The following is a 26,520-nucleotide window of genomic DNA, read 5'->3' as shown; positions in this document are numbered from 1 at the left end:
CTTAGGAGGACAGAATAAAAAGTAGGCTTCATGAGATGCTCCTTGTGGTCGATTATGTTTGGGACACACAGTTTAGACAGTTTCTCTATTGCAATACTTCTAACAATTTTTAAATGTGTTGATGTCTCTATTTTCTAAGAAGTGGGATATTATATGTGGTTAAAGAATCCTTTTTCCAAGGGGCATCACAGAAACCATTGTTCCCTGAAACACATTTTGAGAAATATTGTTATAATGGAATTTATAAATTTGAATATTTGTGAAGGTCTCTGGTAGTTCATCATATACCTCTATCCTACAGTAGCACATACTACCTAGTGCATATTTCCACTTGGAATTCAATGTGTCCAAAACTGAAACTCTTTCCTCCAAAATCCTGACTTTGCTAGTCTTGTCACCATCATCCTGCCCATGCAGACTGGTTCATTGTGACTTGTTTCCTTCTCTCACCCTCCATAACCAGTCATCATCAAATCCCAATGAGTCTTCCTCCATTTTATATCTTCTTTCCATAACCCTATTCTGGTCCTGGATTATTGCAATAGCCTTCTCATTCGTCTCTCCATGATTAGTCTTTCTGCCTCTCTTTCATCCATCACATACCTGCTAGTATAATCTTTGTAAGTTTTTTCCATATCAGCCCCCAATACAAAAACTTTCAGAGGTTCTAATGAATTGGGGTAGCTGGTGGTGGATACCTGAAACTATCAAACTGCAACCCAGAACCCATGAATCTTGAAGACAATTGTATAAAAGTGTAGCTTATGAGGGGTGACAATGGAATTGGGAAAGCCATAAGGACCACACTCCACTTTGTCTAGTTTATGGATGGATGAGTAGAAAAATAGGGGAAGGAAACAAACAAACAAACAAACAAACAGACAAATGTACTCAGTGTTCTTTTTTACTTTAATTGCTCTTTTTCACTTTAATTATTATTCTTGTTATTTTTGTGTGTGTGGTAATGAAGGTGTCAGGGATTGATTTAGGTGATGAATGTACAACTATGTAATGGTACTGTGAACAATCGAATGTACGATTTGTTTTGTATGACTGCGTGGTATGTGAATATATCTCAATAAAATGAAGATAAAAAAAGGGAATTCAGGTAAGTCAAACTTTTAAGAATCTAGTCCTAGAGTTTCAGAGGATCTCTTCTGGGCTATTGGTTTAAAGGAAAAAGATGCTGTGGACACTGGTTAATAAAGAATGTGTGAAGGTAGAAGGAGTAGTTTTATTAAAGAAAACAAAAATTAGAAAACTGATAATATAAAAAATTAGCATTTCATATCATCTCAAAATAAATATTAATGGAGAAATCAAACAAACAAAAAAAACTTTCAGAAGTTTCCTATTGCCTATAATGTAAAGTACAAACTTCTCAGTCTGTCTATAGTATGGCTCTACCCTATTTTAAAATTCCTTCCAACTGCTTCTCAACATGAGCCTTAAGCTAATTATACGTTTAAACATTTACAAATCTTCTCATTTTTAAATATTTTAAACATGGAAAAATATGTACAAAATAGTTCTATCTGCATCTACAGATGTTAATATAATTCACATTTCAGATAATTCCTTTAAAAAATAAAACAATACAAACATTTCTGAAATCCCTCTTACTACTCATCCCTTCTAGATAAACTGCTTCCTGAAACTGGTATTTTTCCATGCATATTTTTTAAAAGACTGTTTATTGTTTAAAAAATTTATGTAATTGATTTTTACATAAACCCATACTATGCACATCCTTTTGTAACGTACTTCCAACATTGTTTTAGGCATTTATCCATGTTGATAGGTGTAAATCCAGTTCATTCATTTTATCTCTGAGTAGTGATATTCCATTGTATGAATAAATCAGAATTTATACTTTCTCCTACTAATGGGCTACCAGGTTTTTCTCAAATTTTTCTTATTACACACAATGCTGGAATGAATATACTTGTAGTGTCTCCTTTCCACATATTTGAGTTTCTCTAGTGAATCCTATGGATCCTTTCCCAAAATAATGTTTATAAATGCATTGTAAAATACATGAAATGCAAAAAAGCAAATAATTTTGAAATAAATATCAACCATTAAAAGCAAATAATTTTGAAATAACTATCAACCATTAAAAATTATGATATAATAATATGTCTGCTTCTATATCACATCTACTGGTAGGTCTAATAACTGCCATAATTCTGAAGTAATGATGTAAATGGTATTTCAAGGTATTTGTAATACTTATAATTTCTATTGGGGAAAGTCTCTGGTACTTTTTTGTTGCCTACATTTATAATGTAAGCAAAATCATGTTTTGTTGCCTACATTCATAATTGAGGGAAATTCTAAATTTCTGTCAAAGGTTAGTAATTTTTTCCCATCAAGTCCAAAAATTGCACCGTTAGTCCTATCTTAATGGATGTACACATTTTGTAATAGAAATAATTTTACCAAATTATTTACTTTCCAAATTTTCTAGCATAAAATTAATAGCTGACATTTATTGAACTCTTAATATGTGCAGGCGCTGTGCTAAAAGTTTTACATGCATTATTATCCCATATTATCATCACAATACCCTAAAGAGAGAGGTACTATTTTTATCTCCATTTTACAGATAAGGAAACTGAGACTGGGGGAGGCACAGTAACTTGCTCATGGGTCACACAGGTCACATACGATCAACAGAACCAGGATTCAAATCCTGGCTGGCAAACTCCAAAATCCACTTTCTCCATTACTATGCTATTATGCATAGAGTTCGTATTTCCAGAATTTAAAGGAATCAAACAAAAATGTCACAGTGAAATAGTAGCTTCTAACTACTAGGCACCCTAAAGTGATTGTCTGCATGCTAATCATGTTCTCGTAAGGGAAACTCAAGAGGAATTCAGCATTACAATATGTAGAATGTTATAACTACATAGCAAGGAGTGTGGGGGTGTGAAGGGCAGTGGGAAATACATAATTCTGGTCTAATTCAAATGTATCTTCAAAGCTCCGAAATACAGCTTATGTAAAAGATAGAGTGTTGTCAATTTATGGAGGCTGTGAATTACATAAATGAGCAGCTTTATCTTTCCTTTTTTTTTTTTCTTTCCTGTAGCAGGAAAGCCCAGGGCCAAATATATTTATTGCCCATGTGTTGTAACTATCTAAATATTAGTGGTATGTGTACATATGTTTATGAGTGTATACAGTCTAGTGTGGTGGTTTAGAGCTGTAATATACCCCAGAAAAACATGTTCTTAAACTTAATCCATTCCTATGGGAGTGAACCCATTGTAAGTAGGAACTTTTGATGAGGTTACTTCAGTTGAGGTGTGACCCAACTCAATCAGAACGGGTCTTAATCCTTTTAAGTGGAATCCTTTATAAGTGGAATGAGATTCAGATAAGGGAGAGAAAGCCACAGGGAGTAGCCAGAAGCTGAAATGCAATGGAACCTGAAAGAGAACCGGGAGGCCAGGAGAGTTCGCTCTGTGCCTTGCCATGTGGCAGAGGAGACAAGGACCAAAGATTCGCCAGTAGCCAGGCCCAGAACACCAGTCTTTGGGAAGAAAGCATCGCCTTGATGACACCTTGATTTGGACCTTCTTGTAGGCTCAAAACTGTGAGCTAATAGATTCTCATTGTTTAAGCTGACCATTGCATGTTATTTGCTTGAGCAGCCAAGGAAACAGTCTGTGTGTGTGTGTATAGCCTCATTCTTTGTTCCATTTATGCTCTTATCATTGTTTCTCTTATTTTTTTTCCCCTCACTTTTAATTTATATTATCTTGCTATATTTTGTGTATCCTTGTAAGCCATGGCATTGGTATTTACATATCTACCTACAATAAGCTGAAGTGGTAGGCAGAATTCTAAGATGGCCTCCAAGAACCCTGTCCCCAGGTGTGCACATAGCTTCTCTCAGTTTTTCAATCAAATTAGAATCTAGGTGCTGCTCTGAAGGGATTTTGCAGAAATAACTGAGATTCCAAATCAGGTGACTTTAAGAAAGGGATATTATACTGGATAGACCTGACCTAATCAGAAACTGGGACCATAATGATGGAAAGAGATTCAAAGTGTGAGAGGGATTTGATATGAGGGAGATTCTCTGTTGCTGGCTTTGACTGAGGGGGCTAAATGTTAAGGAAGGCAGGTGGCCTCTAGGAGCTGAGAGTGGCCCCTACCTGACAGAATAAATAAGAGTTCAGTCCTCTAACCACAAGGACTGCATTTTGTTACAGTCCTGAGCTCCACTTGAGAACACAGCCCACCCAACACCTTGATTTTAGCCTTGTAAGACCCTGAGCAGAGAACCTGGTCACATCACGCCTAAAGTTTTGACCTACTGAACTGTGAGCTAATAAATGGGTGTTGTTTTTAAACCTCTACATTTGTGCTAATTGGTTATAGCAGTGAGAGAAAACTAAAACAACAGAATACTTTGCTTCAGAAAATTGCAACTATTATTTGTTAAATATTTATTGATGTTAAATCCACATTACACCAGCACAACAATCCAAAGAAGTATGATAGTACTTTTTTTTATAAATACAACATAAAAGGTGGAAAATAATGCTAGTTAACCCCAAACCCAACAAATTAGCAAAATGTCACATTCTGAAAAATTTGGCAAGTAAGATATGACATAAGTCATAATTCTACAATATAGATAGGTCCACAAGAGACTTTGTATCTTAAATTCCATATTAGCAATGCATATAGTGTGGCGTAAGAAACTTGTACCACTCTGATAGAACATCTGCCATGTGGTGCTCAAGACTAGTAATCATCTAAAACTTGGTTGGTTGGTGTTCTTACAAAGAAGTAGAAAGCTGTACATGTGAAGCAGTAATGTGAAATATATGGGGTGGTACACAGATACAAAATTATTAAAAAAATACTACATATTGAATTGAATAACTGAGCTAAGAGAGTTCAACATTTTTATTATAAATAATGAAAGATATATGTGTTTTGCATAAGGAAAACAGTGTTTTCTTTTCATAGCAAAGTACCATTAAAGCCTCATGTTTTATAATATTAGGCCAAATTATTTTTTCTCCTTTTTAAGATTTATTGGTTCCGACTTAAAACTATCAAGTCTGGTCAGAATCAACTCATTCTATCTGAAGCAGAATCATCTGCATTCAAAACGCAGTTTTTATTGAGATGCCTTTACAAACTGCTTAGAACTCAGCACCTTCTTAAAGCAAGGTTTCATGGCAGCAGCGAAGTTAACTAATATTTTCTATTCACCATTATCTTGGTGCCATTAAAAAACTACATTATCGCACAAACCTGTTTCTCTCCCTAAGTCTCCAGTTCCCTCAAGTAGACTAGATCATACAGGCAATTTCTCATTTTTGCCAATCTTGCAGTCTCGATCCATTTTCAACTTGCTCTATACATCTAAACTCTTCAACTACTATACAAACTCCAGCCACACTGAAATTTCCATAACACATGTGCTCCAAACTTCCAGCTGACCCTAAATTCCTTGACTTGTGAATGGCAGTGTTGTTTTCACCTACATTTTAGATGATTTTGAAGAAAACCAAAGAAAAGCCTGGGCTTTGACACCTCTCCTGCTCTACTTTTTATCTAAATGAATACAGCGTAATTATGCTAGTAGCATTTTCCTTCATTCTTCTCCCTTCCAAACACTATATGCCTTGGTCATTTGGGTGGTTTGGATGCCTTTTGTGGAATGGACTGTAATATATTTCTGCTTTATTCAGAATACTTTATATTATTTATACTTAAATTAGCCTTTTAATATGGTTTGTAAATAAGCTTCCTATCAAGGTGGCATGAAAAGAGAATACTACACATAAAGGAAAAAAGTTAAGAATTAAAGTACTTAACCTTGTTTAGGAAACTCTTGATATTAACAAAATTTAAGGCAAGTAGTTCCTTATGATTTACTATAAAACAATTTGCAAAGACAAGGCATTCACTTGGATTTCTTTGTCGTTTCCTCTTGCTTTTTCATCCCTACATATTGCACTTGGTTCACTGCAGCTGTCTGAATACACTGCCACTTTAGACTCAGTTTGGTATTATTTGTACTACAATTGCCTCATGTTAAGCATTTCACACTATCATGCTACATAGCACCTACAGCTTGTGTTTAAAGGCACTTGTTGATTACACAAATTATGGTTACCTTTGAATAACTGATTTCCTTTAGCATTTGGCATTTTAGACCACATTAATCACAGCAATTCCAAAATTTTAAATTGGATGATGAATGTGAATTTTCTGTGCAACGTGTACATTTCTATTAGCATCACCTACTTATACGTTTGGTATATCAAGTAAGAAAATATTATTTTGGTGGTTTTTTTTATATCTTATAGTCAAAGGTATGTTTCTGCCTTTTACATAATGTGACAGAGGATTATGTTGGTCAAGGCAATGGCGGTTTCAGTGTTTCAGCTTTAACAAGAACGTTGGATTACAGGTCCTCACTTTCCACCAAGCCGGCGTTCAGTGTCAGATGAGATGGGTTGGCCTCAGGCTGGAACGCTGCTTTGATGTCTAGTCCCTGATCCGACAGTGCTGCATAACGACTAGCTGAGGGCCGTACTTTTTTTGGCTTGGTGCTCTGTGGCTGGTGATGCCACTGGGCTATACAAAGGAAAACAATAAATTAAGATTTTAACCAAGATATAATTGGAAAGCCCTTAGATATTTCAAGTAAATACAGAATGTTTCGATATATACCAGACACAGGTTCTCTGTGCAAGACTGTACACATCCATGGTAGAAACACTAAAATTTAGGGATACTTTTGCATTTTACTCATATGTTACAGATTTACTGCCTGTTATAGTGGGACTATAACAGCTAAATACAGACACATGGTAATTTATCTTTATTTCAAAATAAACACTGCAGCACAAAGAATACTTTGAAACAGTCGCTAAGCTTCCTGATTCTTATCCCACCCCCGTTTTAAAATTGTTTTTCCTTCAAAGGCTCAAAGTCTATAAATGTCATCATAGTTATGGTGGTTACATATTCTGGATGGATATTTCAACACTAACCAGTTGAAAGGAATTGGGCAGCAGGAAAGGTTAAGGTCACTCATTTCTTGAAGAACCTCACAAACTGATTTGTTATTCAAGAAGAGGTAAAATTTGAAATCAGATCTTATTTCTCCTAGTGGTTTTCCTTCCGTCACTGGTTCACATAATGCTGTTGGACTAGTTTGTAAATTCAATTGGAACAATTTTCCTTAAATTTAAGATTCATGTACACAAATATACACACACACAAACACCAATCTATTGCTGAGCTGCTTACGATCTCCTGATGATAAAAAGCACTAAGCCAGAAAAGTTCACATTCCAGGATCAATGGTACACAAATTTAGAGTGTTAGGACACTGTGATAGCATTATAAGTAGAAATGTTAAAAGATGGTCATTTGCAGGACACAGTAACAAAAGAATGTGAAAAAACGTGGTTATGCCTTTGCCTACTGTTAACTCCTAAGGATGCTTGAGTAAGGAAGCCACGACTAACTAGCCAATGTAAGAGAAATCAACATGCGTAATTTGCTAATAATTCAGAATTCCTGAGTGATACTTGGGTATTTGTTGTCCTGGTGTGGTTCACTATTAGTGTCGAGAAACTATAAATAGAAAGAGAGAGAGCAATATGAATCTTTTGGCAAACAATCCACTGTAATTGTTTATAAGATTATATAAGAGTAATGTGATTTGCTGACCAGATGTCTAATTTTTCATAATTTAATGAGTAAATGCAGTGAGGCGAGATGACGTGGCACTCACTGTAAACATCCAGCCTTGCAGTACAGGACACGATCCCAGCTTCATTCTTGGCTGACACGGTATACCACCCGGCGTCCTCTTTTGTGGCTCCCTGAATGAGCAGGCAGATGTAGCCATGATGATCCTGGTGCATGCTAGAGAAAAGGAGAAAGTCATTAGGGTTCTAAATTTTTTAAAAGTGGCTTTGGACATGAAGCATCATTTTTAATTAGATCATTAGAAACAGAATTGCACAAGTAGTAGATAATAGGGTCATACTTATTCTAGAGAGGCTGCTCGCCCCATTAAAGTTAATGGGAGAGAAAAGCGGATGTCAAAGGTTGAATAAATCTGTGCACTTAATTTCTAGTCAAGGATCTGCCTTTACAAAAACCACTGAATAGTTTTCTCTATCACCCTTGAAACAAAAGAATTCATCTTTTCTGTTAGATACAAAGAAATCACCATTTGGTTATCTTTTCTGTTAGATACAAAGAAATCACCATTTGGTTAAGTCAGAATGTGCTTCATTCACATACCATTTTAGCTGCCTTCCCAAAGATTATCATGCCTTAAAGAGTGATTTTCACCTTTGATATCATCAATATCATAGTTTTATACACACAGATTTACATGTTATGTAAAATGTATCTTTTTAATATTTCATTATGAGTGAGCAGAACTAAGGATTAGGTTAAATTCATAGTGCAGTCTTACCTCACTCGGTCAGTGCTGTGAGTGAGTGACTCATTTTCTTTCTTCCAAAATATCTGAGGCGGCGGCACTCCGGAAACACGACATTCCAGGCGCACTGGGTATCCATCAGCAACTCCCGTGTTTTGCAGCTTCTCGATAAACACAGGGGGTTTGTGTGCTTCTTTAGCTAAGACAACATGGGATGAATTATTCATCAGTGATATATAAAAGGAGCACTTAAAAAATTTCAGAAGCTTTTAGAAGTGTTCCTTGAATATCTTTCACTTTATATTATCATTTTTTTACTTCAGGTGGTAAGATGCTAGTCTTCTCTCTAAATTATTCCTTTACCAGGCAGAGGGTCGCATCCTTCATTCCACTCATTTATTTCATCAACTAATTCAAATCTAATAGCCCCCCCCCCCCAGTCCACTGGCCATCTGCTCCACAGAATGCCTGTCTGACAGGCGGCCTGAGACTCCTAAGTCATTGCCAGCGTCTGTGATGGCTGCGCTGCTAATTGTATTGCAGTGCAGCTTTTACCAACCACTGCCACCTAGTGATGCTGAAAAGGACAAGTATTTCTAGGAATTTGACCCTCAGAGATTCCCTCATCTCTATCTAAAAATATTTGCTACAGAGATTCTGACACGTTGTTAACTCCTGGATTAAATGAGACATACCATAGGAATATAAAGGAGACGTATCTTTATCTAAACGTGGCAGCTTTAGTTATCTCTAAAGCTAGGAATGTACATCCTATAAATTACAAATTCCAATTTGTATTCTATGAAGGAAGTTATAAAATAGACAACTTTATTATTTACCCTGAATAAAGGAAGCCATCAGAAAAAGAAAACATAACTTGATGACTTAATCTGAAAAAATCAGAACTGATTGTTAATAACACTCTGAGTATTACCATTCAATGGGGGTAAACTCCTCTTTTTGGCTCAGCGGTGGGAACAATTTTATAGAAAGAATAAGGTTTAATTATTTTCTTCTAGCTACCAAAAAGAAATTTGAGCTTGTATGTCTTTCACCACCACCTCCCCACCTCATCTGCAGTGGCAAATATATTATAGTAAAGCAGCTAGGAGAGAGCCAGGTGAAGAGGATAAAAATTGTACCTGAATTTTTCAAAATGCCTAAAACTTGCTAAGACCTTATGTTATATAGAGGATTATAGTTTTATTGGAATTTACATGGCTACTTCACCTAGGCTATTTGGGGGAAGTGAGGACATAAGCTCACTTAGTATTCTTTCTGCATCCCTGGTTTGAAAAGAGTATAAATGTATAGAACTCACCAGTAAGAATAACACGTACCATTTTGGAGCACTGCTGTTCGAGGTACTGGTTAAGTAAGGTTTCATACACATTTTTTTTTATTCAATCCACAATAAAAAGGATTGTGAGCTACTGTAATCCCCATTTTACATCTGGGGAAATTGAGATGCAGAGATGTTATGTATTTGCCCCAGGTCACATAGCCAGTAAAGTAAACACAAGAGCTGGGAATGGAATTGAGATCTGAAGCCAAAGACCCTGCTTCTGCTGTGTGATGCCATCCTCTAACGAAGTGTTCCCTAAAGCTTACTGAGATTTCTTGGAACCTCGAGTCTCCGTCTAGAAGAACAGATTATCATCCAAAGGCACATTTAACAGGAAAAAGATGAACAGTTTCAGTTTGAGGAGGAATGGTTAGAGGAATGAATGAAATCTATTCAAGTGTGAAGGATTAGAGAATACACAACTTTTAAAACCATGGCTAACATATAGCACCACAGCCCACATATTAACCATAAGTTTGTCTGGAAAATGTTTGGATGCTACTATTAGAATCATTATCCAGGATTTTAGCCAAGACCTTCTGGGCTTTATTCTCCTCAGATAACTAAATGGAACCCTGGGAAAGTCACTTATTCTAAGTCTAATTTCTACATCTGTAAAATGAGAAAGAAGGTTTGTTCTGATTACCTCCTGAGATAATGTATATGAAGTCCTTCACAAATAGAAGTATGATAAATAAATGCTGTGTTTTGTTGTTTATTTTTTTTGAATAGGTGCCAGAATCGTTATGTATGCCCAACTCGTAAGGATGGTATAAACTTTTCCATAAATGCACTTTCCTTTTGGGCTTATCAAAGGGTAAAATTTCATATAAACAAACTTTTACAGAATTTATCTAGAGTATAGTCAATTAAAAAGCAAATCTGAGTTTAATTTGGGGGGAGATGACAATGTTGTTTAAAATTTCTAAATTTTTAAATCACTTTAAAAACTAGGTGTAAAAAGGAAAGATAGAGATAAAAAACTGGGACTGTATAACTTAGTGAAACCTAGAATGAAAAATGATGGGAATTAAATGTGCAATATAAGAAAGTTTTTACATGAGGGAGAACAAGTGAATGTCACCATTGCAAGGTGTTGAAAATGCAATAGTATATGGAAAAAATACAATCAATGCAAACTCTGGTCTGTAGATAACAGTAACATTGTAATGTTCTTCCATTAATTGTAACAAAGGCAATATACCAAAGCTAGATGTCAATAAGAGGGGGATATAAGGGAGGGGTATGGGGTTCTTGGTGGTGGTGGTGGTGCTGTCCTTTTTTATTTTTTTCTTCTTTGTTTAAAAATTCTTTCCTCTTCTTTGTTATTTGTGGAAGAAATGGAAGTGTTCTCATAGAAATTGTGGTGGTGAATGCATAACTATGCAACTATACCAGGAGCTACTGATTGTTCACTTAGAATGGATTGTATGAGTGTGGATAAAACTGTTTTAAAAATAAACAGAAGGATATAAATGCTGCAAAAGATGTGGAGAGAAAGATATACTTATTCACTGTTGGGAGGGAAGTAGAACCGTGTAGCCTCTCTGGAAGACAGTGTGGTGGTTCCACAGGAGGCCAAGTATAGGGTTGCCATATGATCCTGCAACCTCGTTATTTGGTATATACTTGGAAGAACTGAAAGCAGGGACAGGAATAGGCATTTGCAAACTGGTGTTTCTGGTGGCAGTATTCATAATTTGCAATTGATGGAGATGGCCTAAGGGTACATAGACCAGGTAAATGGTAGGGGAACTGTGGTGCATAAATACAATGGAATATTGAGTGGCTGCAAGAAGGAATGAAGTTGCAAGGCATGCAACTAGGTGAATGAACCTTGAGAACATTATGTTGAGTGAAATAAGCCAGAAATGAAAGGACAAATATTGTTAAGACCTCACTAATGTAAACTAACTATAATGAGGAAACACTGAGAATTGAATTCGAGAGTGTAGGTTATCAGGGGATGGAAGGTTATCAGGGGATGGGATGATGGCAGAGGTTGGGCAATCAATGATGCAGGAGTACAGAATGTTCAATAAAGCTTATTGTAAAGGTTCCTAAATTGTAAGCTCTTACAGCAGTCACATCTATTCCTGGGTTTTAACTGTTATTTAGGAGATGTTTATTTGGTACAAAATTTATATTTTCTGTAGCACACTATCTAATTTAACCTGTATGGTCACTTTATTTAAACAACATAATTACATGGAACCTAGAATAGGGAATGAGATCTTGTTATTCTGTACAGGTTAATGTAATACCCCAATATATCCCAGAGTATTTGGGGCAGAAAATAAAAAAGTATTTACAAAGTCCCCTTGAGGGACTAGGGAAACATGTAGAAATATTAAACTTCCCCACCTGGGGAGCTGCTGATATTATCCCAAGCATTAGGGACTCCCAATTTAATAGGCCAAGCCCTTGATCTTGGGGCTTGCCCTTATGAAACTTATTCCTGCAAAGGAGAAGCTAAGCCTACTTATAATTATGCTGAAGAGTCACCCCCAGAGAACCTCTTTTGTTGCTCCGATGTGGCCTCTCTCTCAGCCAACTCTGTAAATAAACTCACTACCCTCCTCCCTACATGGGACATGACTCCAGGGGATGACCCTGGCCCTGGCATCATGGGATTGAGAAAGACTTCTTGACCAAAAGGGGGAAAAGAAATGAAATAAAATTAAGTTTCAGTGGCTGAGAGATTTCAAATAGAGTTGAGAGGTCATTCTGGAGGTTATTCTTATGCATCATGTAGATATTCCTTTTTAGTTTCTAGTGTATTGGAATGCTAGAAGGTAATACCTGAAACCACTGAACTGTAATCCAGTAGAGACTTGATTCTTGATGACTGTATAACTATGTAGCTTTTACTGTGTTACCGTGCGATTGTGAAAACTTTGTGACTGACACTCCCTTTATCCAGTGTATGGGCAGATGAGTAATAAAATAATGATAAAAATACAAAAATAATAGGGGGAAATAAGGGATATGGGATGTTTTGGGTTTCTTTTTTCTTTCTATTAAAAAAATTTTTTTGGAGTAATGAAAATGTTCTAAAATTGATTGTGGCAATGGATGCACAACAATATGATGATACTGTGAGCCATTGATTGTATACTTTGGATGGATTATATGGTTTGTGAATATATCTCAATAAAACTGCATTTTAAAAAATGAGGTGTATATGTGCAATTTTATCCATAAGCAATTTTTCATACAGTTCTTGGAGCCCATACTGCTGCTGCCTTTTCCTTATATAACATTAGGGAGCCACAGCATACATGAGATGTCGAAAGACCCAGGAAAGCTACTGACCCTTCTCTCTTGGTTAGGCTAGTGGGAGAAACGGAAAGACAAATCATAATGGGCAACACTGAAGTAAGGAAAATTAACATTTCTGATTTGCTAAGGCTTATAACATTCTAACAGGCCATTTTGATGATATAATCAAATTTTTCACTTTTTCAGCAGTATGATTTCCCATACTGTTTAATAATGCAGTATCAATCTACATTTCTAAATCTGATGATCAGTCTGGGATAAAAGATTCACAGGCAGGCCTACCAGCAACCACGAGCTCCAGGCTGAAGGAGTTCTGTCCCGCTCGGTTGGTGGCTATGCACGTGTAGATGCCAGCATCTCGTGACGTGACTGGCTCTATGATCAGAGAGTGCACCCCGTTCTCACGCACAAGCATCTTGTGAGCACTGTCGGGGCGTATTGGCTTTCCATCTAGTTGCCAGCTTAGGTCTGGCGTTGGTAACCCACTGACCTAAATCAGAAAGGAAATGCATGTAAACTTCTCTACTATTAAAACAGAGTGAAATCATTAATAACTAAGAAACCAGCAGCAATCCCTTTCAGTAGTACAGGACATGGCTTGTAGTATCAGCTCATGCTACTCTTCTGCTTAAAACCTCTAATGGTTTCCTAAGCACATTATAGGCTCACTACTGAACATTTCTTACCAAGCAACCTAGAGACAAGTGAAATGGGAATTAAAAAAATTTCTGTCATCATTTTACCTCATCCAGGGTAGTAAAGATTGCTAGTATGTGGTCAGGATAGGGCTTGATCTCTTTGGAAAAAAGATGTCCATGATCACAATAATAAACACTCAGCTGACATTTATATACTACAAAGCTTCTCATCAAGGAGTTGCCATAGCTATGGAGACCTTAGTTAATGCATGCATTAGCACATAGGGCTATTATTATTATTTTATAACACTTGAAACTGAGTAACAAGAGTGACAACGAAATTGCCCAGAAAGCCATCTCAACAAATTAGCATCACAATGGAAACATCATAAAATCTTGAGACCATGCCAGTTGTGTTGACCAGAGATCAGATAAAAGCACATTTAATTGCTAATAACATGTTGTACACTGAAGGGGAGGGAGGGTTGCCATCTGTCAGCTCTTTACAATTCCGTCCTTGATTCTGAATGGGAGAAAACACCCTTAAGGAAAGCCTTTTCTCATGGGAAATTACAAACAAAAAGATGTCAGTTGGATTGTAAAACGGTCTTCTGAAGAACAGCTCTGCCAAAATCAGCCAAGGAACTCACAAATTCCATTCCTGCTGCGTGATGTTCATTTATACTACCTACAAGATGCCTTCCCCCATGCATGTAGCAAAGGCCTAGAGAACTGGAAGAAAAAAACAATCAAGGGAATTTAAACTACTGTAACTGGTTGAAAGGATGAAGAAACTTTGAAAACAGACAGCATCAGTTAGCCAGGCTGGCTTCTGAGCGGGTCAAGCTCTAGGTTTTTCTCATCTGCCCGCCTGCTAGCTCCCAGGTCCACTTCACTTGTCTGGAGGTCACTGGAAGTGAGGTGGAGGAGGAAGGTGTGAACACCGTTTTTGTCAGGCCCCAGGCCTTCAGCAAGTTTAGAAATAAAGTGGCACTGCTTGTGCCCAGTTTACCAGGTTAGATCCTAGACAAGTAGGTCTATCTACTGACTGAGTGCCCAAAGCACTCCACACATTCAGACCACCCAATTCACAGCAGGCCTGTTCCAGTAGACAGCTGTTCATGTCAAAGGAAAGAGAAAGTGCCCTGTCCTTCTACCTTGGCTCTAACTCCAGCCCTCCTGGGTGAGTAAGTAGAGGAAGCATGAACTTAAGTCATTACAAGCAGGCGATGGAACAGATCTGTGCTCTCAGCTGACATGGAAGGTGGGGAGTGAAGGGCATACCTGATACTAGAGGAGCGGGAATAGCTATTTCCTCTTACTAAACTGAGGAGAGTCAAATTCTAGGAATGTACCTAAGGGGTTAAAAAAAGAGGGAGGATCTTGCTCTAAGGCCGCTCGGCAGGTGAACTCACTGCCCTCCCCTCTATGTGGGTCATGACGCCCAGGGGTGTGACTCCCCCTGGCAACATGGGAAATGACTCCTGGAGATGAGCCTGGACCCAGCACTGTGGGATTGAGAGGATCTTCTTGACCAAAAGGGGAAAGAGAGATGAAACAAAATAAGGTTCCAGTGGCTAAGAGATCTCAAATGGAGTTGAGAGGTCACTCTGGAGGGCTTCTTATGCACTATATAGATATCACTTTTTAGTTTCCAGTGTGTTGGAATGGCTAGAGGGAAATATCTGAACTGTCAAACTGCAACCCAGTGACCTTGACTGTTAGAGATGATAGTATAACTACATAGCTTGCACAGTATGACTGTGTGACTGTGAAAACCTTGTGGCTCGCACTCCCTTTATCCAGTGTATGGGCAGATGAGTGGAAAAATGGGGACAAAAATTAGATGAAGAATAGGGTGGGATGGAGAAGATGGAAAGTTTTGAGTGTTCTTTTTTGCTTTTATTTTTATTTTGGAGTAAGGAAAAGGTTCAAAAATTGATTCTGGTGATGAACGTACAACTGTATGATGGTGCTGTGGATAACTGATTGTACACTGTGGATGACTGTAGGGTGTGAGAATATATCTCAAAAAAACTGTATTAAAAAAAGTAAATGAGGGGGCAAGATGGCAGACTGGTGAGCTGTATGTTTTAGTTACTCCTCCAGGAAAGTAGGTAAAAAGCCAGGAACTGCGTGGACTGGACACCACAGAGCAATCTGTCTTTGGGCATACTTCATACAACACTCATGAAAACGTGGAACTGCTGAGATCAGCGAAATCTGTAAGTTTTTGCGGCCAGGGGACCCGCGCCCCTCCCTGCCAGGCTCAGTCCCGGGGGAGGAGGGGCTATCAGCTCCAGGAAGGAGAAGGGAGAATTGCAGTGGCTGCTCTTATCGGAAACTCATTCTACTGATTCAAACTCCAACCATAGATAGACTGAGACCAGACACCAGAGACTCTGAGAGCAGCCAGCCCAGCAGAGAGGAGACAGACATAGAAAAAAAACAACACGAAAAACTCCAAAATAAAAGCAGAGGATTTTTCGAGTTCTGGTGAACACAGAAAGGGGAAGGGCGGAGATCAGGCCTTGAGGCGCATATGCAAATCCCGAAGCAAAGCTGATCTCTCTGCCCTGTGCACCTTTCCTTAATGGCCCTGGATGCTTTGTCTATTAGCATTTCAATAACCCATTAGATCTCTGAGGAGGGCCGTTTTGTTTTTTTTTTTTTTTTTTTAAATCCTTTTTGCTTTTTCTAAAACAATTACTCTAAGAAGCTCAATACAGAAAGCTTCAAAGAATTGAAATTTGGGCACGTCAAGTCAAGAGCAGAACTAAGAGAGCTCTGAGACAAAAGGCAATATTCCAGTGGCTGAGAAAATTCACTAAACAACACAACTTCCCAAGAAAAGGGGGGTGTCCGCTCACAGCCACCATCCTGGTGGACAGGAAACACTCCTGCCCATCGCCAGCCCCATAGCCCAGAGCTGCCCCAGACAACCCAGTGTGACGGAAGTGCTTCAAATAACAGGCACACACCACAAAACTGGGCGTGGACATTAGCCTTCCCTGCAACCTCAGCTGAAGGTCCCAGAGCTGGGAAGGTGGAGCAGTGTGAATTAACAAAGCCCCATTCAGCCATCATTTGAGCAGACTGGGAGCCTCCCTACACAGCCCAGCAGCCCAGAACTGCCCTGGGGGGACGGCACTCACCTGTGACATAGCACAGTCATCCCTCAACAGAGGACCCGGGGTGCACAGCCTGGAAGAGGGGCCCACTTGCAAGTCTCAGGAGCCATACGCCAATACCAAAGACTTGTGGGTCAGTGGCAGAGACAAACTGTGGCAGGACTGAACTGAAGGATTAGACTATTGCAGCAGCTTTAAAACTCTAGGATCATCAGGGAGATTTGATTGTTAGGGCCACCCCCCCCTCCCCGACTGCCCAGAAACACGCCCCACATACAGGGCAGGCAACACCAACTACACACGCAAGCTTGGTACACCAATTGGGCCCCACAAGACTCACTCCCCCACTCACCAAAAAGGCTAAGCAGGGGAGATCTGGCTTGTGGAGAACAGGTGGCTCGTGGACGCCACCTGCTGGTTAGTTAGAGAAAGTGTACTCCACGAAGCTGTAGATCTGATAAATTAGAGATAAGGACTTCAACTGGTCTACAAACCCTAAAAGAACCCTATCAAGTTCAGCAAATGCCACGAGGCCAAAAACAACAGAAAATTATAAAGCATATGAAAAAACCAGACGATATGGATAACCCAAGCCCAAGCACCCAAATCAAAAGACCAGAAGAAACACACCACCTAGAGCAGCTACTCAAAGAACTAAAGATGAACAATGAGACCCTAGTACGGGATATGAAGGAAATCAAGAAGACCCTAGAAGAGCATAAAGAAGACATTGCAAGACTAAATAAAAAAATGGATGATCTTATGGAAATTAAAGAAACTGTTGACCAAATTAAAAAGATTCTGGACACTCATAGTACAAGACTAGAGGAAGTTGAACAACGAATCAGTGACCTGGAAGATGACAGAATGGAAAATGAAAGCATAAAAGAAAGAATGGGGAAAAAAATTGAGAAACTCGAAATGGACCTCAGGGATATGATAGATGATATGAAACGTCCGAATATAAGACTCATTGGTGTCCCAGAAGGGGAAGAAAAGGGTAAAGGTCTAGGAAGAGTATTCAAAGAAATTGTTGGGGAAAACTTCCCAAATCTTCTAAACAACATAAATACACAAATCATAAATGCTCAGCGAACTCCAAATAGAATAAATCCAAAAAAACCCACTCCGAGACATATACTGATCACACTGTCAAACATAGAAGAGAAGGAGCAAGTTCTGAAAGCAGCAAGAGAAAAGCAATTCACCACATACAAAGGAAACAGCATAAGACTAAGTAGTGACTACTCAGCAGCCACCATGGAGGCAAGAAGGCAGTGGCACGATATATTTAAAATTCTGAGTGAGACGAATTTCCAGCCAAGAATACTTTATCCAGCAAAGCTCTCCTTCAAATATGAGGGAGAGCTTAAATTTTTCACAGACAAAGAAATGCTGAGAGAATTTGCTAACAAGAGACCTGCCCTACTGGAGATACTAAAGGGAGCCCTACAGACAGAGAAACAAAGACAGGACAGAGAGACCTGGAGAAAGGTTCAGTACTAAAGAGATTCGGTATGGGTACAATAAAGGATATTAATAGAGAGAGGGAAAAATATGGCAAACATAATCCAAAGGATAAGATGGCCGATTCAAGAAATGCCTTCACGGTTTTAACGTTGAATGTAAATGGATTAAACTCCCCAATTAAAAGATATAGATTCGCAGAATGGATCAAAAAAAATGAACCATCAATATGTTGCATACAAGAGACTCATCTTAGACACAGGGACACAAAGAAACTGAAAGTGAAAGGATGGAAAAAAATATTTCATGCAAGCTACAGCCAAAAGAAAGCAGGTGTAGCAATATTAATCTCAGATAAAATAGACTTCAAATGCAGGGATGTTTTGAGAGACAAAGAAGGCCACTACATACTAATAAAAGGGGCAATTCAGCAAGAAGAAATAACAATCGTAAATGTCTATGCACCCAATCAAGGTGCCACAAAATACATGAGAGAAACACTGGCAAAACTAAAGGAAGCAATTGATGTTTCCACAATAATTGTGGGAGACTTCAACACATCACTCTCTCCTATAGATAGATCAACCAGACAGAAGACCAATAAGGAAATTGAAAACCTAAACAATCTGATAAATGAATTAGATTTAACAGACATCTACAGGACATTACATCCCAAATCACCAGGATACACATACTTTTCTAGTGCTCACGGAACTTTCTCCAGAATAGATCATATGCTGGGACATAAAACAAGCCTCAATAAATTTAAAAAGATTGAAATTATTCAAAGCACATTCTCTGACCACAATGGAATACAATTAGAAGTCAATAACCATCAGAGACTTAGAAAATTCACAAATACCTGGAGGTTAAACAACACACTCCTAAACAATCAGTGGGTTAAAGAAGAAATAGCAAGAGAAATTGCTAAATATATAGAGACGAATGAAAATGAGAACACAACATACCAAAACCTATGGGATGCAGCAAAAGCAGTGCTAAGGGGGAAATTTATAGCACTAAACGCATATATTAAAAAGGAAGAAAGAGCCAAAATCAAAGAACTAATGGATCAACTGAAGAAGCTAGAAAATGAACAGCAAACCAATCCTAAACCAAGTACAAGAAAAGAAATAACAAGGATTAAAGCAGAAATAAATGACATAGAGAACAAAAAAACAATAGAAAGGATAAATATCACCAAAAGTTGGTTCTTTGAGAAGATCAACAAGATTGACAAGCCCCTAGCTAGACTGACAAAATCAAAAAGAGAGAAGACCCATATAAACAAAATAATGAATGAAAAAGGTAACATAACTGCAGATCCTGAAGAAATTAAAAAAATTATAAGAGGATATTATGAAGAACTGTATGGCAACAAACTGGATAATGTAGAAGAAATGGACAATTTCCTGGAAACATATGAACAACCTAGACTGACCAGAGAAGAAATAGAAGACCTCAACCAACCCATCACAAGCAAAGAGATCCAATCAGTCATCAAAAAACTTCCCACAAATAAATGCCCAGGGCCAGATGGCTTCACAGGGGAATTCTACCAAACTTTCCAGAAAGAACTGACACCAATCTTACTCAAACTCTTTCAAAACATTGAAAAAAATGGAACACTACCTAACTCATTTTATGAAGCTAACATCAATCTAATACCAAAACCAGGCAAAGATGCTACAAAAAAGGAAAACTACCGGCCAATCTCCCTAATGAATATAGATGCAAAAATCCTCAACAAAATACTTGCAAATCGAATCCAAAGACACATTAAAAAAATCATACACCATGACCAAGTGGGGTTCATTCCAGGCATGCAAGGATGGTTCAACATAAGAAAAACAATCAATGTATTACAACACATTAAAAACTTGAAAGGGAAAAATCAATTGATCATCTCAATAGATGCTGAAAAAGCATTTGACAAAATCCAACATCCCTTTTTGATAAAAACACTTCAAAAGGTAGGAATTGAAGGAAACTTCCTCAACATGATAAAGAGCATATATGAAAAACCCACAGCCAGCATAGTACTCAATGGTGAGAGACTGAAAGCCTTCCCTCTAAGATCAGGAACAAGACAAGGATGCCCGCTGTCACCACTGTTATTCAACATTGTGCTGGAAGTGCTAGCCAGGGCAATCCGGCAAGACAAAGAAATAAAAGGCATCCAAATTGGAAAAGAAGAAGTAAAACTGTCATTGTTTGCAGATGATATGATCTTATATCTAGAAAACCCTGAGAAATCGACGATACACCTACTAGAGCTAATAAACAAATTTAGCAAAGTAGCAGGATACAAGATTAATGCACATAAGTCAGTAATGTTTCTATATGCTAGAAATGAACAAACTGAAGAGACACTCAAGAAAAAGATACCATTTTCAATAGCAACTAAAAAAATCAAGTACCTAGGAATAAACTTAACCAAAGATGTAAAAGACCTATACAAAGAAAACTACATAACTCTACTAAAAGAAATAGAAGGGGACCTTAAAAGATGGAAAAATATTCCATGTTCATGGATAGGAAGGCTAAATGTCATTAAGATGTGAATTCTACCCAAACTCATCTACAGATTCAATGCAATCCCAATCAAAATTCCAACAACCTACTTTGCAGACTTGGAAAAGCTAGTTATCAAATTTATTTGGAAAGGGAAGATGCCTCGAATTGCTAAAGACACTCTAAAAAAGAAAAACGAAGTGGGAGGACTTACACTCCCTGACTTTGAAGCTTATTATAAAGCCACAGTTGCCAAAACAGCATGGTACTGGCACAAAGATAGACATATAGATCAATGGAATCGAATTGAGAATTCGGAGATAGATCCCCAGATCTACGGCCGACTGATCTTTGATAAGGCCCCCAAAGACAATGAACTGGGCCATAAAGGACTTTTCAACAAATGGGGCTGGGAGAGTTGGATATCCATATCCAAAGGAATGAAAGAGGACCCCTACCTCACCCCCTACACAAAAATTAACTCAAAATGGACCAAAGATCGCAATATAAAAGAAAGTACCATAAAACTCCTAGAAGATAATGTAGGAAAACATCTTCAAGACCTTGTATTAGGAGGCCACTTCCTAGACTTTACACCCAAAGCACAAGCAACAAAAGAGAAAATAGATAAATGGGAACTCCTCAAGCTTAGAAGTTTCTGCACCTCAAAGGAATTTCTCAAAAAGGTAAAGAGGCAGCCAACTCAATGGGAAAAAATTTTTGGAAACCATGTATCTGACAAAAGACTGATATCTTGCATATACAAAGAAATCCTACAACTCAATGACAATAGTACAGACAGCCCAATTATAAAATGGGCAAAAGATATGAAAAGACAGTTCTCTGAAGAGGAAATACAAATGGCCAAGAAACACATGAAAAAATGTTCAGCTTCACTAGCTATTAGAGAGATGCAAATTAAGACCACAATGAGATACCATCTAACACCGGTTAGAATGGCTGCCATTAAACAAACAGGAAACTACAAATGCTGGAGGGGATGTGGAGAAATTGGAACTCTTATTCATTGTTGGTGGGACTGTATAATGGTTCAGCCACTCTGGAAGTCAGTCTGGCAGTTCCTTAGAAAACTAGATATAGAGCTACCATTCGATCCAGCGATTGCACTTCTCGGTATATACCCGGAAGATCGGAAAGCAGTGACACGAACAGATATCTGCACGCCAATGTTCATAGCAGCATTATTCACAATTGCCAAGAGATGGAAACAACCCAAATGTCCTTCAACAGATGAGTGGATAAATAAAATGTGGTATATACACACGATGGAATACTACGCGGCAGTAAGAAGGAACGATCTGGTGAAACATATGACAACATGGATGAACCTTGAAGACATAATGCTGAGCGAAATAAGCCAGGCACAAAAAGAGAAATATTATATGCTACCACTAATGTGAACTTTGAAAAATGTAAAAACAAATGGTTTATAATGTAGAATGTAGGGGAACTAGCAGTAGAGAGCAATTAAGGAAGGGGGAACAATAATCCAAGAAGAACAGATAAGCTATTTAACGTTCTGGGGATGCCCAGAAATGACTATGGTCTGTTAATTTCTGATGGATGTAGTAGGAACAAGTTCACTGAAATGTTACTATATTATGTAACTTTCTTGGGGTAAAGTAGGAACATGTTGGAAGTTAAGCAGTTATCTTAGGTTAGTTGTCTTTTTCTTACTCCCTTGTTATGGTCTCTTTGAAATGTTCTTTTATTGTATGTTTGTTTTCTTTTTAACTTTTTTTTTCATACAGTTGATTTAAAAAAGAAGGGAAAGTTAAAAAAAAAAAAAAAAGAAAAAAGACAAACAAGGAAAAAAAAAAAAAAAGATGTAGTGCCCCCTTGAGGAGCCTGTGGAGAATGCAGGGGTATTTGCCTACCCCACCTTCATGGTTGCTAACATGACCACAGACATAGGGGACTGGTGGTTTGATGGGTTGAGCCCTCTACCATAAGTTTTACCCTTGGGAAGATGGTTGCTGCAAAGGAGAGGCTAGGCCTCCCTGTATTTGTGCCTAAGAGTCTCCTCCTGAATGCCTCTTTGTTGCTCAGATGTGGCCCTCTCTCTCTGGCTAAGCCAACTTGAAAGGTGAAATCACTGCCCTCCCCCCTACGTGGGATCAGACACCCAGGGAAGTGAATCTCCCTGGCAACGTGGAATATGACTCCCGGGGAGGAATGTAGACCCGGCATCGTGGGATGGAGAACATCTTCTTGACCAAAAGGGGGATGTGAAAGGAAATGAAATAAGCTTCAGTGGCAGAGAGATTCCAAAACGAGCCGAGAGATCACTCTGATGGGCACTCTTACGCACACTTTAGACAACCTTTTTTAAGTTCTAAAGAATTGGGGTAGCTGGTGGTGGATACCTGAAACTATTAAACTACAACCCAGAACCCATGAATCTCGAAGACAGTTGTACAAAAATGTAGCTTATGAGGGGTGACAGTGGGATTGGGAATGCCATAAGGACCAAACTCCACTTTGTCTAGTTTATGGATGGATGTGTAGAAAAGTAGGGGAAGCAAACAAACAGACAAAGGTACCCAGTGTTCTTTTTTACTTCAATTGCTCTTTTTCACTCTAATTATTATTCTTGTTATTTTTGTGTGTGTGCTAATGAAGGTGTCAGTGATTGATTTAGGTGATGAATGTACAACTATGTAATGGTACTGTAAACAATCGAAAGTACAATTTGTTTTGTATGACTGCGTGGTATGTGAATATATCTCAATAAAATGATGATTAAAAAAAAAAAAATGTAACAGAGGGACATAAAGCGAGCACATGCTGTTGGAAAAATGGTGCCAATAGACTTGCTCGATGCAGGGTTGCCACAAACCTTCAATTTGGAAAAAAGGCAGTATATGCAAAGTGCAATAAAATGAGGTATGCCTGTGCAATGAAAATATGAGAGAATATGCAAGGTCATAGACATGGAAAGAATACAGGTTGCCAGGGGCAGGGGGGTCAGAGAAAATGGGAAGTCAATGCACAAAGGATTAGGATTCTGTTTGGGGAGATGGGAAAGTTTTAGTATCAGAAGGTGGTAAGATACAGCAATATCATGAATGTGATTAATCCCATTGAATGGTATGCTTGGAAGTGGCTTAAATGCAAAAGTTCATGTTATGTATATGTTCCCATAATTAAAAAAAAAAAAAGAGCAATAAAAGAGACAATGACCAAAAAAAAAAAAAAAAAAAAGTAAATGAACAATGGGGGAAGGAGGGGAATGGGATATTTTGGATATTCTTTTTTATTTTTATTTTTATTTTATTTTTTTGAGTAATGAAAATGTTGAAAGATTGATTGTGATGAATGCACAACTATATAATGATACTGTGAACAACTGATTGTACACTTTGGATGACTGTATGTTATGTGAATATATCTCAATAAAATTACATAAACAAAAGAGATGGAGGGGGCACATTTTTTGGGGAAAAGCAAGATGCTGCTTTAGTGTTTGGCTTATTTTTGAGGGTTTTTTCCTCTCAAAGTTTAAATACATTGACAATTTTTTTCCAAAGTGGGTAACACTCCACATATTCATGTGGCAAGATTTTCCACGACATTTTATTTATCCAGGTCAGAACACAAAATTGAAGCTAATAAGCAGAGGTTATTTTTTGCTTCTAATATTCATTTAAAGGCAGATATTTCAAGAACAGGTATGTCACTACGCAGTGCAATAAAGCACTATGATTTTTTAAAAAAATGTGATCAAAAGTAGAGAATAGTATGGTGACTGTACACACATCTGTCACTTAGATTCACTCTTTTATCATTGTATTTAAAAATAAATTCAAGACTTTGTAATTTTACCCTTATATAGTATGCTTAGTATGCATTTCTAAAAATTGATTTCTTACATAATCACAGTCTGATATTTACACATAAAATTAATAATCCCTGTGTATCACCTAATGACTTACCTAAAATAAAATGTCCTCAATTGTCTCAAAAATTTCATTTTACAGGTGGTCTATATGAATTCTTAATTATAGACTAAAATGAAGTAAATACACCCATTGAAATTCAATTTGTATATTTATACTCTCAAAAGAATTATGCTGGAAATAAAATATGGTGGTTAAGAAAACTGGTGTTTATACATTTCTACTTAATTCACAAGTCCAGGTTTACTTGTTTTAAAGAAAAAACAAACAATGCCCAAATCCTCTACATTTTCAGTTCCCAGTTTTGTTCTGCAAGACCCAGGGAGAACCAGCAGAGGGAGCCCAAATAATTTTTTAAGACCTTATCCATATTTAAGAGTTAAAATTAAGAACAATAAATAGCAGGGCAAAAAACAAGATAAAATTAAAAAAAAAAACCCTCCAGAGTATTGGTTCTTGAACATTTTTGGCCTCAATTTGAGAAACTGATGAAAGCTATATCATATCCACACACAATTTTTTATGTAATTTCAGAGTTCACATACCTAATGAGCCTGCTTACTCAAGGACTTGCTGTAAAATAGGTTAAAGAAAGACGGTCTTACAACTTCTCTCAGAAACAGAAAATGGGAGGAATAAAAGTGGGACTAGATATATTGACAAAAAAGTAATGGATAATTAGAACAGATGGCAGATTCAACACACTGATTACCTCGACAAGATGGAAAACTTAAAGGGATGAAACCTCCCAGTGACTTTTCTGGAGTATGGTATATAGGGTTCTGGGTAAAGAATATATTTAATCAAAATGTAAAAGAAAAAAGGAAAAGAATGATGCAAAGCATTATATAAATATCCAGTAAATCTTACTTTTTTTTCCTTAAGCTGGAAATCATTTTAATGGTATATACTTTACATAATTTCCTCAAAAGAAGCAACTATTGAGGTGGCAATGAGCAGAGAAGGGAGACAACAGATTAGCAGGCCCTAACAAATTCTTACTTTGCAATCCATTCTGCAGAGTTTTCCTTCTTGAACAGTCAGATCTCCAGGAGCCTGCAAGAAGTGAGGTCTGAAGAATCGCTCCTGAATTGGTTCATTTTCATCTCCACTGTCCCTTGATCTGGAACGGGGCCTTGTTAAAACAAGAAAAGTAAATAAATAGGTAGAAAGACAGGTAGCTACTTCCAAGCTTTAAGTCATCTGGTTTCTTATAATACATGGGGTAATGATATAATTTCCTTTTTTGATCCCTACTCCTAAGGTTTACTGGACAAACATAAAAAACTTGGAAATGCAAAATCTTCTTTCATTTGCAAGTTTATTACAAATTTAATGGTATACTAATTGCAGATCCTAAAACAATTCTGCTATCCTAATCTTTAAAGCTAGTATAAATCATAGAAGGGGAAATGGAAAAAAAATACTATATACTACCATTTTTTTCTTAAATACATATTTGTAAAGCTCTATGAGAAGTAGTAGCAACTGTTACTAACTTATTTATTATCAAATTCTTTTCAAAAGAAAGTACTAATTTATAGGAAATTAAAAGTTCCTATTATTAAAAAAAAATACTATTATAATCAATATTCCTTTTCATATTAACCAGGAAAATAAATTGAATTTTTAGGCGTTTTCTTCTGCATCAGTGATCCATGTGCCTAAAGACATTATTTCTTGCCTTAAAATAGAATTATGCAATGGTGTAGCCTATCTGGAGGACAGTGTGGTGGTTCCACAAGAAGCTAAGTATGTGGTGCCATAGTGTCCTGCA

At 37.5% G+C, this 26,520-nt stretch overlaps 1 protein-coding gene across 4 annotated transcripts in view; it reads right to left on the bottom strand.

Moving 5' to 3' along the window:
- Positions 1 to 4,446: 4,446 nt before the first annotated feature.
- Positions 4,447 to 26,520, bottom strand: part of PALLD (palladin, cytoskeletal associated protein) — a 394,561-nt gene continuing 372,487 nt past the window's right edge. For all 4 annotated transcript variants that reach the window (XM_037830974.1, XM_037830975.1, XM_037830976.1 and 1 more), the window contains 5 exons: positions 25,746 to 25,878; positions 13,356 to 13,563; positions 8,480 to 8,645; positions 7,784 to 7,917; positions 4,447 to 6,615 (listed from right to left, as the gene is read on the bottom strand). In XM_037830974.1, the coding sequence (XP_037686902.1) occupies positions 6,443 to 6,615; positions 7,784 to 7,917; positions 8,480 to 8,645; positions 13,356 to 13,563; positions 25,746 to 25,878 (814 nt within the window). In that variant the 3' untranslated portion in view covers positions 4,447 to 6,442. The remainder of the gene's footprint in view (positions 6,616 to 7,783; positions 7,918 to 8,479; positions 8,646 to 13,355; positions 13,564 to 25,745; positions 25,879 to 26,520) is intronic.

Source organism: Choloepus didactylus, chromosome 3 (assembly GCF_015220235.1).
Source record: "Choloepus didactylus isolate mChoDid1 chromosome 3, mChoDid1.pri, whole genome shotgun sequence".
Classification (NCBI taxonomy): domain Eukaryota; kingdom Metazoa; phylum Chordata; class Mammalia; order Pilosa; family Megalonychidae; genus Choloepus; species Choloepus didactylus.
The sequence above is the reverse complement of the archived record's forward strand: the minus strand, read 5'-3'. Positions and strand labels throughout refer to the sequence as shown.